The 16,906-nt window shown below is 43.5% G+C and overlaps 1 protein-coding gene across 1 annotated transcript in view; it reads right to left on the bottom strand.

Moving 5' to 3' along the window:
* Positions 1–16,906, bottom strand: part of TNFRSF21 (TNF receptor superfamily member 21) — a 70,564-nt gene that overhangs the window by 28,465 nt on the left and 25,193 nt on the right. Inside the window, exons 2-3 of the mRNA XM_039532067.1 lie at positions 16,126–16,780; positions 13,783–14,286 (exon numbers count right to left, since the gene is read on the bottom strand). Of these exons, the coding sequence (XP_039388001.1) occupies positions 13,783–14,286; positions 16,126–16,780 (1,159 nt within the window). The remainder of the gene's footprint in view (positions 1–13,782; positions 14,287–16,125; positions 16,781–16,906) is intronic.

Here is a 16,906-nt window from a genome sequence, read left to right as displayed (position 1 = left end):
TTAGTAAAAGTCACGGACTGGTCACGGGCAATAAACAAAAATTCACAGAAGCCGTGACCGGTCTGTGACCTTTGCTGCTGCAGCTCCATGGCTTCCCCTGCCACTGTGGTGGCTGGGAGTTGTGGGATTCCCCCTCTGCCCACAGTGGCTGGGAGCTGCAGGGTGACCATATTTCCCGAAGAGAAAATGGGACACCCCAAGCTGCTTGCCCGAGGTGTCCCCCTCCCCCTGCGTGAGGCTATTGCCTGTCACTGGAACCTTGAGTGGAGGGGACCCCTCAGGTGTCTCTCTCCTATCCTAGAATCCTGAAGGGGGGCCCTGTCACCGGTGTTGCCTGTCGCTGGAACCCTGCCAGGGCCCCACTGGCTGCCAGCTCAAGAGTCCTGCAACCCTTGGGACTGAAACAGAGAATGCCACAGAGGTCTCTCAAAGTCACCGATTCCGTGACTTCCATGATCACCGTGACATAAACGCAGCCTTAGTCATAAATAAAGGAAAAGCCCACACAACATTAGGATAAAATCTTTTCAAAACTTTTGGGACACAGTTTTCAACCCTGCTAAAAACAAATATAAGAGCCATTGTTATAAAAAGACACCATTAGCCTCAGAGGTGTTCCACCGCTACAGACCAGAAAGGATCAGCTAGCTGTTATGGCACTAACCTAGGACTCAGGAGAGTTGGGTTCAAGTTCCCGCTCTGATAAGGACTTCCTGGATAACCCTGGACAAGTCACTTGGGAACTGAGGCCCAGTTCCCATCTGCAAAATGGGGATTGTAGCATTTCCCTAAGCCACACAAGATGAGAGAGGAAACTAACTAGAAGATAAGGTGCTCAGATACTATGGCAATGAGGGCCATATAAGAATTTAAGATGACCTCAGACTGTTTAGCTGTACCAGCTGTAGACAAGTACTCCAAGTGCCACAGAATGAGGAATAAGTGCCCCAATTGCAACCAATATTAAACTTGGTGGAAGCTTTGCTAACAGCCTGCTGCTGTAAAAGGGAGTCATCCACACAAGTAATGAAACATAATTGACATTTTATTGACCTGGAGTATTAGCTCTAGGGGTTCACATGTTAAAGCAGTACTCTGTTCTGATCTACCTGTGCCTATCCAGGCATATCAACTTCAAACCTCATTTTCTCACACGAGGAGGTGTGGGGCAGATCTCAGCTGGTGCCAGTTTACACAAAGCGATGCTATTTAGCTATTGTGTTCTTGAACAAGACTTTGCTAGGTTGAACATTTTGTACATTCACACTGATGTTCACAAGGTTAGTAAGCTTAATCACACAGTTTGATAGCGCTATATTAGTAACTCTATAAGCTATGCATGCTTATATCCTCTGGAGATGTCATTAACCTCTCAGATTAGGCTACAGCACCCTGTGCAGGGTTTAATGGTGTATAAAGCCTTTAGGAACAATTGTTCCACTGAAGAGCAAGTTGTGAAATTTCAGCCTTATGCGATACCCAAAGGCTTAGACATTGTGATTAAAAGCAAGTTTTGAAATCTTAGATCACCCACATGCACTATATTGTGTGAACAAACAAGGGAAAAAAAGACAGACAGAAAGTACTAATTTGGCTTCAGTCAGCTAGAAGACCATTACGCCCACTGTTCTGAAAAATAAGATTAAAACTATTACATAACAAGTTACTGGTGCATGCTGCCAAGTTGAGATAAATATTATTTGAGCCATTTAGTGCAACTTAATTCACTTGTTTTTTTAAAAAAAAAGTTGTTAATGCTCATAAGCCCAATCGTACCATCTTCATATTTCCAGAAAACGTACAAAATTAGCACTAAGCATAGAGGGTTATAGCTTCCTGTTTTAATAAGAACATGTAATAAACAGTGATATTATTAGAACTGCTCATTCAAATGTTCACTCAGGTTTTGGATAGTAAAGAGTTTCCTACAGTGGTTACATACTAAAGACATAATTGAAGGTAGAATTCTGGTGTCTAACCCTGCATGCACCTTTTTCTGAAGAATTAGTTGCTACACTAGCATGTCCGTCTAGGTGTGACCATCAGGAACAACATTCATCAGGTCCTTTCACTACCTTACAATCACTGACCCAGTTTTCAAACTGGGGTAACATTAGATTTAGTACTCTACATGGATGCCAGGCACCTGCAGCACCCACTGAATGCAATAGGATGGAGGGTGCTAAGCACTTTCGAGGTTTGCAATAAGAACTTTGACGCACACTATTTAGCACTGACGCGATTAGGCTGGCCACAGGTTTTAACTCTTACCTAAGGCTAAACTAGCTATGTGTTTGCTAATAGTTTATTTAGGATTTCATCACTTCCCTCCCACTCCTTCTCCCAAGCCAAGCCCAATCATAGAATATCAGGGTTGGAAGAGACCTCAGGAGGTCATCTAGTCCAACCCCCTGCTCAGAGCAGAACCAATCCCCAGACAGATTTTTGCCCCAGATGGCCCCCTCAAGGATTCAACTCTCAACCCTGGGTTTAGCAGGCCAATGCTCGAACCACTGAGCTATCCCTCCCATCAATGCCTTTGCCCTTCCCCCTTGCTGCTATCTTCTTCACAATGAGGTGAGAGGCAACAGAGTACAAGCTCTTTATTCTGTGGCAGATACCAGAGCACGTCACCCCAATCAATTCCTCTTTTAGTTTAGTTTCACGCTTATAGGAAGAAATTGGAACTAAAGCTGCATGGCCTTTATCGTGAAACCTAAGGCCATGCAAAATACCCCACTAGTCTTGGGTTCAGACCTGGAAACTAAGCTTGAAGTGTTCTCTCTAAACATTTTCAGATCCACGACCTTTTGCATCCTCTGGAGAAGCGCACAGGTTATTTTTCTAAGGAGTCAAAGGGATTTAGAAATGGATCTTCCACTAAAAATTGAGCGGAGTTTTGCAATGAAAAATGCCAAATAATCGCAAGGTATTTCAGAGTTGGGAGGTCCCGAATCCTACAAAATGGGGCTTTTCAAGCAAGGCAGTTAAATTAGTATTTCATTGTTGTGACTGAATCGGAGCTGATCCAATAAAAGATATTACCTCGCCCACCAAAACAACAGGAGGACTTGTGGCACCTTAGAGACTAACAAATTTATTTGAGCATAAAGCTTTTGTGGGCTACAGCCCCTCTTCATAGCTGCATAGAATGGGACATATAGTAAGAAGATATATATACACATACAGAGAACATGAAAAAGTGGAAGTAGCCATGACAACTGTATGAGGCTAATTAATTAAGATGAGCTGTTAGCAGCAGGAGAAAAAAAAACTTTTGTAGTGATAATTCCATGGCTGGGTCATTACACATATTGAATCTATTTCCCCATGTTAAGTATCCTCAGACCTTCTTGTCAACTGTCTAAAATGGGTCATCTTGATTATCACTACAAAAGTTTTTTTCCTCCAATTAAGACCAATTAAGTATGTTTCAGCCATGGGCTGCATTGAAACAAAATACAAGTTTAATTTAAGGAGAATGCTGAGCACACCAGAGTAAGGTAAGACTTGCAAAGATGTCTGGAGCAGCTGGAAAAATTTCCAGTTCACTATTCAAAGGTAAACAAACAAAGGAAAGACAGGTCAACCCGGTGAGACAGTGCTTACAGGCAAGCTACCTGAAGGGGAGTGCTGCTTTAGACAGAATGTAGAATCACCAAAACCAGGCACTGGATGGCTGGAAAATAACTTGTAGTTGTGTCAGAATCTCTTTTCAACTCTGCATCATTCTATAGTGTCTTTTAATTAAATACGTTTGCAATGTTATTGTTGCTGTGTTGGTCTCCGGATATTAGAGAGAGAAGGTGGGTGAGGTATCAGAGTAGCAGCTGTCTTAGTCTGTATCCACAAAAAGAACAGGAGTACTTGTGGCACCTTAGAGACTAAAATTTATTTGAGCATAAGCTTTTGTGGGCTACAGCCCACTTCATCAGATGCATAGAATGGAACATATAGTAAGAAGATATATATATGCAGAATGCCTTTGTGTTTTAATGACTCTCTTGATCTATTCTTGGACAAATCTTATCTGTCTCCCATAAGTCTGGTTTTTCAGGTTGGAAGTCAACAGCGCCCTTTGTTGATTGTTCATGCTCAAGGCCAGCTGTACCACTGCAGCGTTTAATGTAGACCAGTGGTTCTCTACCTATTTATCATTGTGGGCTGCATATGTGGTCCATAATGTGTTACCGTAGATTGCAGTTTGAGAACCACAGCACCCTCCCCCAAGACCTCTATGCCCAGCACCCCTTGCCCAGAGACCACTTCACAGAATGGGGGCAGGGAGCGGAGCCCTGGGTGCAGGGCTCAACAGCCCAACCCAGGACCCCGCCAGGCTGCCAGAAACCTGGACCCCAGGCAGTATAACTATGTAGTTCAAGGGTGTGGAATATCCACACCCCTGATTGACACAGGCTATGTCTACACCACGCATCCCAAGCCGCTACAGCCGTGCCGCTAAAAGGTGTGCAGTGTAGCCACTCTTTGTTGGCAGGAGAGAGAGCTCTCCCACTAATCAAATAAATCTAGCTCCAAAGAGAGGGGGAAGCTTTGTTGGCAGGAGAGCGTCTCTCACCAACAAAGTGCTGTCCACACTGGTGCTTTTCGTTGATAAAACTTTGTCAGTCAGGGGTGTGTTTTTTTCCACACCTGAGCGACAAAAGTGTTACCAATGAAAGTGCAGTGTAGACAAAGCTAGAGTTATACAGACATAAGTCTGTAGTGTAGACCAGGGCTCAGGCACTTTCATTTTGGAAAGAGCTGCAGTAATACGAGATCAATTGTCTTTACATACATGCACCCATTCACGTCCACTGTAGGAAGTACAAAATGTTTACTTCTACATAGCTAAGCATTGCACTCAGTATTATAAGAACGCCCTACAAGAGTCAGCAGGCAGTCTACGCACAGCAGAGCTTTGTTTTTCCATTCCTGTGGAGACACGATTTTGGTGTTTTTAATGTTCTTTTCACACTGTTCAGGGCTGAGCTGTTCCTGTGACCTCAGTCTTGCCACAGGCCCTTCTTTCAACAGACAGGCCTACATCTGCCCTTCCCTCAGAATAAAATCCATTTTTCAGCCCACTTGAGACTGGACTGCCAGGTTACAGCCCCTGGTTTTCCCCAATAGGCACTATTCCTTCACCTACTCCTTTCCTCCCCACCACCCCCAAATATCCCGTGGATTCGCACGGAACACAGTTGCAAGCCTGAGCACTTATTTAAAATAGTGTTTTAACTATGACAGCACATCGAAAATTTACATTCACACCAAGCCATAATGTGTTAAATCCAAGCCACTTCCCTGGGCACCACAGACAGCATGTGTGTTTTAACAGGGGAACTGAAAATCCCAAACATTTTTACACTCCAAGTACAAAAAACAAAACAAAACAAACCTGTTGAGGTGGAATTTTCACATTTGAACTAGTTTGGCTTTTGAGCCAAACTCTCTCCTCTGCTCCCCTCCACCCTCCGCACCCCAAAGAAGTTTCAGTTCTCAAAGGACAAACCGGGGGGAAGTTACAGGTGAACAAAATCCTGAGTTGAAACCCTGGGATGGGAGTACAGGTGAAAGGATTTGGACCCAGACAGTGCAGATGGCTGTGTGCCAACAAGATTTTACTTTGGAAAAAAGTTTTGCTATTAAACCTTCATATAGATTCATGATGTGCTGCCTGAGAGCATTATTAATTCACTAAGCCACTGAAGGAATTTCTCTTCTCAACCAAAAAAGCCTTGTAGGATGGGAAAGGGACTCATTTAAGATGCACATGGGAATTGTTCAGTAAGATGGGAAGTAATAACTTCCCTTATGACCAGTCAAGGAAAAAGTGTACAGTCAATCATTGTGTGGTTAAGATTCATTGTACCCGAGGACACACAAGAGTGCAAGAATCAGTGGGGCTGTAACTGCATTTCAGCCACTGTTCAGCATCCCTGACCCCTCCGCACCACATTATCCACCACTGTCAGTGAATACTTAAGAATTATGCTTCCTCTATACTTTTCTCTGAAAAAAAACCCTGTGTAGTCCACATCAGTTAGTGTATAGGACTGACTTATCTAGTCATCCAGCTGGTTTTCATTGGTGCAGAAGCAAGTGCATATCCACCCACACAATACAAGCACCTTATGGAATTTTTACAGCTTGCACAGAATTAATCTTCACTGTAATTCTGGGCTATGGACTGGTAACTCAGGAGCTCAAACATGCCAACAGCAAATGCAGTATGAATCTACACACAGAACACAAAGGGACACTGCCAGGCCTGGGCTTTAAACTCCCCCATCACAGCAACAAGTCGCCCCAAGACCACCACTCTGGATGAAGGGAAAAAAGCTTGGGGGGAAATTTTGGGCTAACTCAGCAGTGGCTATCAAATGGACAATCCCACCTCTACAAGAGAAATTAAACTCCTCTCTCCACTTACCTGTCAGCTCCTGCCCTGTTTCAATTTATGTGGGAGGCGAGATTCCTCTCAGATCTACCAGACTCCAGGTATAACATCTCCCTCTCTAGCCCACAGCTATTATCTTACCATGATGTGGCAAATCAAAGTAAAGCACATCCTCTCTCAAGGAGCTAGCTGAGTGCCTGCATGGCTAACACCTTAGAGAGGATGCTTCCAACGGGTGGGGCTGAGTTTTTTTTAAATAAAGACCTGAGCTCACACAATACATGGATGCTGACCATGTTAAGTCACCCCATTGTCAGCCAAAATTTGGGGCTGTTTCTTTTGAAGAGTTCCTTCTGAAACCAGATGATTAGAAGAATCTGCCAGTGCTCAGTGGCAAATGGGATCTGCACATACTGCAGTACAGACAGATGTGTTGCACAGCAGGACCTGCTAAGTAACTAAGAACCAGTCTTGAGACATGCCAATAACAGTGCTTGAGAGCAAGGATTCCATGACATATGGAATCAACCCCACATCTTTCTGATTATGTTTAAACTTTCTCCAAAGAAAACTGCCAACTTTTTTCTTCTGTTTACACTGTCTAAGTCTGAATCCCAGAGGAAAACTAAGAGAAGCAACTCCTGGATGTTCCCTTCAGCATTTAGAGGCTATGCAGTTCAGGCAATGAATGTGGCAAAGGAAAGCGTAAGTGTATGCATGTGGTATTCAGTACATTTACATTCAAGAAAAGAGATCCCTCCCCACCTTTAAATACAGCCCATCCACATCCAATTTAACTAGATACTGTGCTCCTGAATTCAGGATTGCCCTAAAGTATACATAAACCACATCATTAAGGAACCAGTTTGGAAGGAGGTTACATATCCAACTATTTTGTACCCTAAGGAAGAAAAGGAGACTGCCATTTTGTAAACTACAGCTACTCTTTCAAAGGGCAACTCCATCTATGGTTATAATATTCAGCCATTCACATAAAGGTGGATTTAGTGTAGTCTGTATGGAAAGTTAGCAAATAATGCTAAAACGCTTGCCCTAATGCAACAGAGACAACAGGAGTGTTTTAAGGTCAAGAACATGACAGTGCAGCTGCATTGATACTGTTTGGATGCATGAAACACATACTTGCTTGTTTCTGTGTTTTCAAGTTCCATATCACTATTCCTCCTCCAGTAAGCTAGCAGGCTGCTAGAAATTTCATGTAAGCTGGGCCACAGGGTAGAAGATGAAAGGCTTTTGGGGAAAGAGGACCCTTTGCTTTCCTCGTTTCAACATTAAATGTAGTCCACTGTTTCAAACTAACCTTTCAAAGGTTACGTGTTGCTGTAGGAGGTTTACTGGTAAAATGCATACAAGAGTATTCCCTCAAAAACACACACTCCTATGGCACTGAACTGACTTCTTCCCTGGCTTGAAGAGATTGCAATTTTAACAGTCTTGGGGAGGAAAACGTAATAAAAGCAGAGCGATTGACCACCGTATGTGGCACACATCTGGTAAGATCCAAGGGCTCTGTGTTTGGACTATAGTGTAAGGTTAATTAAGGAAATGAGGCCAGGCAACACAGTAAGGGATAACTGCTAGCAAGTGATGTAAGGTTACCCAGGAGACAAGAGGCTGTACTGCTTGCCATATAACTGCTGAGATGCCAGACACCCACGGTATGTCTACCCTGCTGCTGGGAGCGCGCCCAACAGCCCAGGTAGACACATGCCTAAACTACCATGCTAAAAATAGCAGTGTGGATGTTACGGTATAGCCAGCCAAGTATGGATGCGAGGGAGAGGGGAGGGGTTTGGCAGACTTGTACTTGGGCAGCTAGCCTGGGCAGCGACACACACACCGCACTATCTTTAGCACGCTAGCTCACACAAAGCTAGCGTGTCTGTCGACCATCCCGGCCACGAGAGACGTTCCCAACGGCAGTACGGACACACCACTAGTGTCAGCTGAAGACTGAGGGAAGTTCTCTTGATGCGCAGCATTTACAGCTGAAGAGGCAGAGTCCAGTTTCTTAAAATGGAAACAAGAGCACGATTCCTGCATGGTTAGTGCAAGGTTGAGGTACTTTCAATGACCACAAGTGAGGCGATACTATCCAAGCAGGAAATGAAAAATTTTACAGCACAAGTCAAGGGACACTTCAGCTAAAGCAAACTGGGTGTTGGGACCCTTCAGGGGGTCGCAAGGTCATTAAATGGGGGGGTCATGAGCTGTCAACCTCCACCCCAAACCCTGCTTGCCCCCAGGGTTTAGAATGGTGTTAAATATATTAAAAAGCCTTAATTTATGGAGGCAGCCGCACTCAGAGGCTTGTGATGTGAAAGGGGTCGCCATTAAAAAAGGCTGAGACCCACTGAGCTAAAGCACAAGTAGGAGAACCAGAATGGAGAGAACCCGGGATTTCATAGAGCTATGATTTCATTACTCATCTAGTTTAAAGAAAGACAGCCAAAGCTTTGCAGACCAGAGAGACATCTGCAAATCATTAAGTTGTAGTTGCCAGAGTAGCAACTGCTTTCAAAGCAGCTCTCCGTTTCTCTCGTCTATTTTGGCAGGTAGACAGAAATTAATCCCTGTTCTCAGATACTGCCTGCCAGAGACATATTGAGATTTACATGTATCCACAAAGGGCTGTTCCTTCACAGACATAACTTCAAGTGCTATATTTTGCCATTTGTGTCTATGCCCTTTAGTGAGCTGCTCCAGAAAGTCTGTCAGCAGGTCTCTGAAGAGTATAACCTCGCTCTTGTACAAGAGACCATCGGGTCACTCAAAAAAAAAAAAAATCCAGATACCTCCCATACAGTTTGTGGTTCATCTGGTCCCTTTAATACCCCACCAACAAAACATATGGTAACTGCAAGAAAAGATTACGGCTTTACGTATGTGCACTGGCACTTGTTCAGTGGCCAAATCCCACTTATTCACATGAGTAGCCACAGAAGTCAATGTGACCGAGTCAACAGCCAGAATTAAGCCTTGTAATTCTATTAATTCAGATGACCAACCTGTCGGGTAAGCTCAGTGACAAGTGTCGCACTAGCATGGCTTGAAACCAAAACATTAGTATGACTGACTGATGTTTACAGCTAAGATGCTAACTATTCATAGTAGCGTTTCCACTAGCAACCTAATTAGTCCGAAATATACTGTTACCTGAATTTTACAGGTAAGCTCCTCCAGGCAGGGCCTGTACCTTTATCATCCTGGTAAGGCACCAAACAAACCACTGGGGATGTATACAGCAAAATCAAGCCAGCAATAGAGTTTATGCACTTGCTGCCCCTCTGTTAAGCCCGGGCCCAAATCTAAGGGATGAGAATGATTTCCCCCTTCACAGAACACTTTTGGACCCAGGAAGAAGAGTGTATTTTGAAGAGACAGTAAAAGCAATTTTACTTTGATGGCAAAAAAGGCATAATATGCCCTGATTTTACTTAGTCTGTATATCTGACTTTTAAAAGCCAATGACAAATCTACAATGGCATAAAAATCCCCGTGCAAAGCGCACTTTTAATTAGGCATGTTGACATGCACTGACAATAGCAGTTTATATTTGTATCACTCTTCAAAATGTTGACAAGATAAGAAAAGAACATAAGAACGGCCGTACCAGGTCAGACCAAAGGTCCATCTAGCCCAGTATCTGTCTACCGACAGTGGCCAATGCCAGGTGCCCCAGAGGGAGTGAACCTAACAGGCAACGATCAAGTGATCTCTCTCCTGCCATCCATCTCCATCCTCTGACGAACAGAGGCTAGGGACACTATTCTTTACCCATCCTGCTAACAGCCATTTATGGACTTAGCCACCATGAATTTATCCAGTTCCCTTTTAAACATTGTTATAGTCCTAGCTTCACAACCTCCTCAGGTAAGGAGTTCCACAAGTTGACTGTGCACTGTGTGAAGAAGAACTTCCTTTTATTTGTTTTAAACCTGCTGCCTATTAATTTCATTTGGTGACCCCTAGTTCTTGTATTATGGGAATAAGCAAATAACTTTTCCTTATCCACTTTCTCCACATCACTCATGATTTTGTATACCTCTATCATATCCCCCCTTAGTCTCCTCTTTTCCAAGTACATTTTAAGTACAGGTGTGATCTGATTAGGCAACTATGGAGAAATGGCACTTACTCAGATCTGATCCCTTTCCAGCCTGCTTACACGGGGAACAGATCTCACGCCAAAGCACTGTCAAGCCAGCAGAGCGATGAACAAGCAAGCAGGATGCTATTCTGGCTCACTATATCAAAGGAAACGCTATCCAAGTCTGAACTACAGAAATGTTATTCCTGGTTTGTGCTACCCCAGGAAGAACCCAGCTTGACTTTCAGATCCCAGCTTGAGTTTGCAGGGCTGGCAATTAAGAAAAAAAACATTTATACTTGATAGTGGTTCACATGAGATAATAATTAAAAATATGGAATGCCAATATACCAGATCACCCACTGTTACGACTGTGGGGCAGCTGGGCCAAATCTGAGTGGCACTGAAACCTTGTGTGGCTGGTCCCAATCCCCAGAGTGGGTAGCACAGGCCCAGCCCTCTGGGACAGGAGCTACTGCTGTGGGGTGGGCTAACTTTCCAATCCCCTCCCTCCAAGGGCCTCCCCTCCGCACCAGGCCAGGATTAGGGTTGCGATGCCGGGGTGGATGGAGCATATATACAATTGTGGATTGCAAAAAACACAAAATGCAGTTGGAGCGTCATCTTAGTAAAAAGTTTGGGAAACACTGATCTAATGATCTGAGCACAGAACCGGGAGCCAGGAATAGGAGAGTTCTTTCCAGGCCTCGCTCTGATACTAACCAGCTGCCAGGCGTTGGGCAAACAAAACCATCTGCCTGTCTCCTTGTATCTGTTCCCTAAAATGGAGAGTACTTAACTCTGAAGGGACTTGTAAGGATAAAGACTTTAAAGAACACTTCATTGTCTAAGTGCTGGAAAAAGCACCCTGCAGTAATTGGATTAAAAGGATTTTTTAAAAGACAGCTGCTAACAAAGCTACTGAATCTTATACAACTCTTTTCTTACCATTTTAATGAAGCCCCTGAGTTGGAGTGTTGCACATCTAATTTATCCTTATTTATAGAACCTACTATGGCAGTTTCTCCATAGCACCGAAGTCTCAATACTCCTGTGACGTAGGGAAGCGCTATAATTAAAGAAACTGAGGCATGATTAAGCAGTTGGCCCAAGATCAGACAGGAAACAGAACCCTGGGCTCTTATGTCTGTCTTGTTCCATAATCAGAAGGCAATCTGTCTTCCCTTGCGCAGAGAATTGGATTTAACTTTGTATAACTGGTTTTAAGATCTGCAGCTAAAGACTGTGTATATAGTATCTAGACTCTCTTGGTGCAGTCTAGATATTGATCTATTTTGATTTTTTCCCCACAATACTCCTTTAATCTTTGCAAGTACATCAATCCCTATCATCCACCACTCCAAAAACAGCACAGCTTGCAAAACCCTTGACAAAAATAGAGAAGTGACGCATATCTTGTGTGGTCCAGATCTTGCAAACGTCAAGTTCTGCAATGAATTTTACAAAGCAAAATTGTAGCTTTGTATAACACACAACATGGCTTCACAAGACTTAGACCATCACAACGCTCAACACAATTCAGATTATTAAAACAATCTTATTGTCTGGGACAACCAAGGTTTATAAACTAGTGAAAAGCAACTGTTAGCCAGACAGACTTTAACTTTAGCTAACCTTGAGGTGCAGTGACCTACTGTCATGCCCATCTTGAGGCTGAAAATGGGAACAAAAGCTCTCTGCCTCACTCTTCTGCCACTCAGCGCTGTTTACAAGAAATGGAAGACCCATACCTGTGGCTTGTTACTTTGAGGTACCAGTGAAGGCATCTATCCTTGTCACTTGGGCCTCACCCTCATGCACTCCTCCTAAAATGCTGTCTATGCTTCCCTACAAGATGTAGCATGGGATGCACCTGCTGTTACTCTTGAAATACCAAATAAAATAAGGAGAGATAGGAGGCTACTTTTCAGCCTCTTGTGTTTTAATGGCAGATCAGCAGCTGACCACTGAGGGACAGAATCACAAGTTAGTTTTAGAAAAACCCTATACTGGATCCAAAAAAAAAAAAAATCTGGCCAGACACCCAATTCTGATATGTGGAAAGGACTAGTTATGTGAACTTGGAAAAGTTATTTTTCAGTCCTGGTCCAGCTGAGACTGGACAATCTATAGTTTCATCATTAACCTTCTCTTTTACCAGGCCTTTCATGGAATAACTGATGCTTCTTCCCAGACACAGAAGAAGATCAAAAGTGATGGGGCATTTAACACTGGCAAAATTTATGAATAGAGTGATGGTACTGCAAATAAAGACTATATCTGCTTCCTTCCCTTCTATCAGCCATTGAGCTGTCTGATTTCAAGTAGCATGGGGGTGGCTGTATTTAATGGGACCTGAAGGGGCTGAGTGAGCTAGAGTCCCCCTCTTCCCTCCCAGCATGCTCGGCCCGTTCCCGGCTCTTTCCACCACGTTTCTGTGATGCCTGTTATATCAATATCTTCATTTAATACCAGGCACTCAAATTCACTCATCTTAGTATTTAAACTTCTAGCATTTGAATACAAGCATATGAGTGGAGTCGTGCAAATCCATGGATCGGATGCAGAAACAAATTTTGAATCTGTGCAGGGCTCTAAATATAGGATCTCAAAGGCAGGAAAGTAGTTGTCCGCAGCTCATAGCCTATGAGGCTGCTTCCCTGCCTTTGAGATCCTATATTCCTTCTCCTTCCCCCTCTCCCCCCATACAGAGGGAGAGAAGGTGATAGATCAAGACAGGCAGCAAAATCCCTCATGCTCCTATCACTGCAGTTTAGGCAGCCAAACAATTTAGGAAACCTCTCCTGACTTCAATGCCGTACCAGGTAAGTTGGAGAATGAGGCAGCTGCTTCTGCAAAGTAAGTCAGGAAGCCATACTCAGAAGCAGTCAAAGGATGGGTGACACAGAAGATGTTTCCTCTCCCTCCATTTCTGGAGAAACAGAAGACCGAGTGGAGAAAATGGAAGGGAAGCAGACAGAGGGGGAAGAAGCTGGAGGGAAAAGTGTAACCAAAGAAGGAATATTTAGTGAGGATCAGGAATGTGGGCTGAAGATTTGGCTTGCTGTTGATGGACACAGTAGGGTAGAAACTTATGACTGACTCACTGAACATGATGGTTGCAGATCAATGGCATCTGCAACCAATATTTTTAACAGGGAAGAGGCCTTGAGGAGTTCTGCAAGTAATTAATGGAGAAAGCAAGGGACATTATTCCCTGTATAACTGCTGCATTCCACCTGCAGTTAATTTCTCGGTTGCTATTACTCACCATGCCCATTGCAGTAGTAGATCCACTTCTCTCTGTTCTGGGTTGGAGTAACAGATTTTGTCAGAGCAGCCTTTTCCACAATAGCACTGGGATCTTGCCGAGGACCCTTCTTCAGAGTCCGTGAGCTTTTCCGAATGCTGCACACAACTATAACCACGAGAACTAGCAGCAGAAACAGGACAATCATCCATGGTAAGTGTTCATTGATATCAAAATGCTTGTAGGCGTTCTGGCGTGGTGGTCCTCTCCTGGGGGGCACATAGGGGATGCTCGACTTTTCACCGCTTGTCATCTCCAATGCTGGCTGCAGTTTCGGAACTGACTGGCTGTGTTTGTGGTAATAATTTTGCTGGTGATTGGTAGCCCTGGAGTTTGAGATAGTCACGTTGACACCATCCGTCTCATTATCTGAGGTTTCATTGTAAATGTCTGTTGGGTCGATTGTGCCGTTGTACACATTTGGTCTATGAGAGGCAGCAAAGCTGGAAACTGAAGCGTTGACACCTGTGAACAACAGAGAAATTGAGGACCATGGGGGGGGGGGGGCGCGAGCGGGGAGAGGGTGTTTCTTTTTTTTAAATCTTAAGCCACACAAAGACCCCACAATTGGAATAGTCATAGCATGCTTCCTTTCAAAGTGCAAAAACACAGACTTTGAGGGGCTTCTACTTGTCTAGGACATTGAGATTCAGTTTTAACCACATAAGAAATAAGACCACCACAAAGTTTGTGTCTTACACACCAATCCGCTCACCTTCTCTCCAATTACTTTGGCTTACTTTGTTAGACATTGGATTTGTGGCAACTCCTCATTAAAGACTGCTGGGTGATTAGAGGGATGTTGTCAATTTATATTCAGCCCAAGTTTCAGACTGTTTTTTAGAAACGAAACCATGCAGCTTTTACAGAGTTCAAGGTCAACAGGAAAGCTTCTAAACCACTAATGTGCTCTCCCATAACGTTTGTAACCCAAATATTGCAGTAGTTAAAATTAAGCTGAAACCAACTTAACTGATTTTGGTAAGAGAAATGCAGAAAGTAAAACAACATAAGTAGCTGCAGGAAAATTATCCATTTCAGGAGCCTAGTTGTTCTTATGAGAGGCTTGAGGTTCCTTGTCCACAAAGTATGACTTTTAAATTGAGTATGTTCCTTTTAGGTGTATTTTCCTTACCCATCTCTCAGTTATTTTTATATCATGAATAGATTTATGCATTAGTGGTAGCTCTCAAGTTTTAGTCAATGTTATGACTTAAAAGCCTTGTAAAAGAAGAGCAAAGACTAGCATAGCAGGGACTGTAGAGTACTCACAAGGCTAGTATTCCTGAGATTGTTTCTATTCCCACTCCTGCCAGTGACTGGCTGTAACTTTTTGTAGTCATTTAAACTCAGCCTCAGTTTGTCTGCAAACTGGTTATGAATCTTGTCCACACATGAGAGCTACAAATTAAAATCTTAGTAATTACTAAAGATTCAACCAGAGAGAAAAAGTAAACATAATGGACGAGGTTTGAGTGTGACAAGAAATTTGGAGTGCCTCAGTATGAGAATGCCCAATTTCAGACCCGTTAATGAGGCCTAATTCAGGCAGCACTGAGCACCTACCCTCTAAATATCAGGTCCCTTTAAGACATCTCAAATTGAGCACCCCAACCACTGACACCCCAAAAAATAATCGCTTCTGAAAAGTCTCAGCTAAACGCATTCCGAGTTTAGTTTTTTTGTATACTGCTCAGCTTTATTCTGCTAAGTCACAGAGGAATTCTTTTGTATGTAGTCAAATGAGAACTATTTGATAGAGATTGGGAGCATTTTCTATTTTTGATCATGTTAAAGCAAGTAGAGTTGGTACAAATTGTACATTTTCCCCCACCAGCAATGGCTTGTGGAAACCTTAAATATAAAAAATAAGATTTAATATAAGGATGTTTCACTCCAGATTTAATAGAAATGCCCAAACAGCTCATCTTAAGGTAAGCCACCCTGGTACATATAAAAATACTACTGGAGATGAGCTAGTTTCTAGGGAGTTACAGTTTCAAGCTTCCAACTCTCCTGCAGAAACCGCTGTTGGAACAAGGTCCTCCCTGTTCTAGCATGTTGGTTTAGTACAGATGGGAGTGAACTGCTTTTTAAGTGTGTTCCCAAACTGTGTTACAGCCTTAGAGAGCAGCAGTGCAGTTTGAGCCCAACAACGGTGCAAGAGCAAATGCCCTTTTTAACAGCATCAAGGAGCCCAGAGTTTTGCAATTCGGTTCCCACAACTGAATACTAGATTCTTGCTTCAGTGCAGCAACATAACAGGCTTAAGTTACAGCTATATTTTTAGTGGGAAAAATCTACCTTCGGGAAGAAAAGTGGTAGACGGAACTTCATAGTTTATATCATCCTCTTCTGGGCTCAGTGAAGACATAACTGTGTTAGGAAGCGATGATGGGAACCCACAGACGTTATCGCTTTCCTTAGTTCCTTCCTTTATCACCGCCATATTCTTCCCCAAGCAGTTAGTGAATGTTTTGCATCTCATCACACTGGAAGGCACATCAGAAAAGGTACCACGAGGGCATGGTTTACATCTAACGTCTTCGGTCTCCGTTCCTTTCTTCCGCACACCCCAGCCAACTGGGCAGACTGAATAAGGGAGGCAGGTATCATTAAACTGAAAGGTACCAGACGGGCAAGTGCACTCGCGGTCAGTCAAGGCAGTACAGTGTGTTTTCTCAACCACTGGCAGTTCACAAGGTTTTCGACAGACGTGGCATCGCTCTATACCATTCTCATGCTTAGTAAAGGTCCCATCTGCACAAGGGCTACACTCTCTTAAGGTTGCCTTTGTACAGTGCTTAGACACATAGGTTCCTGCTGGACATTTGTCACAGATCAGCTCTTCGTTAGTGGCACGGTCTAGGTGGTGATATTTGCCAGAGGAGAGGCTTATGGCATTCTGTTCAGAAGTCAGCTTTGACTGAGCACCAGAGGTGCCAAGAAACACAAGTACCTGAAAGAGAGAAATAGGCACGATATTAATAATTAAAAAGTAACAGTGAGCCCTGTATCAGCTCTATCCCTTCAACCAACCAGTATTTGGTTAACCTTGGAGAGTCATCCAAGGTAACTTCCTGCT

This window comes from Mauremys reevesii, linkage group 3, assembly GCF_016161935.1.
Source record: "Mauremys reevesii isolate NIE-2019 linkage group 3, ASM1616193v1, whole genome shotgun sequence".
Taxonomy (NCBI): domain Eukaryota; kingdom Metazoa; phylum Chordata; order Testudines; family Geoemydidae; genus Mauremys; species Mauremys reevesii.
The sequence above is the reverse complement of the archived record's forward strand: the minus strand, read 5'-3'. Positions and strand labels throughout refer to the sequence as shown.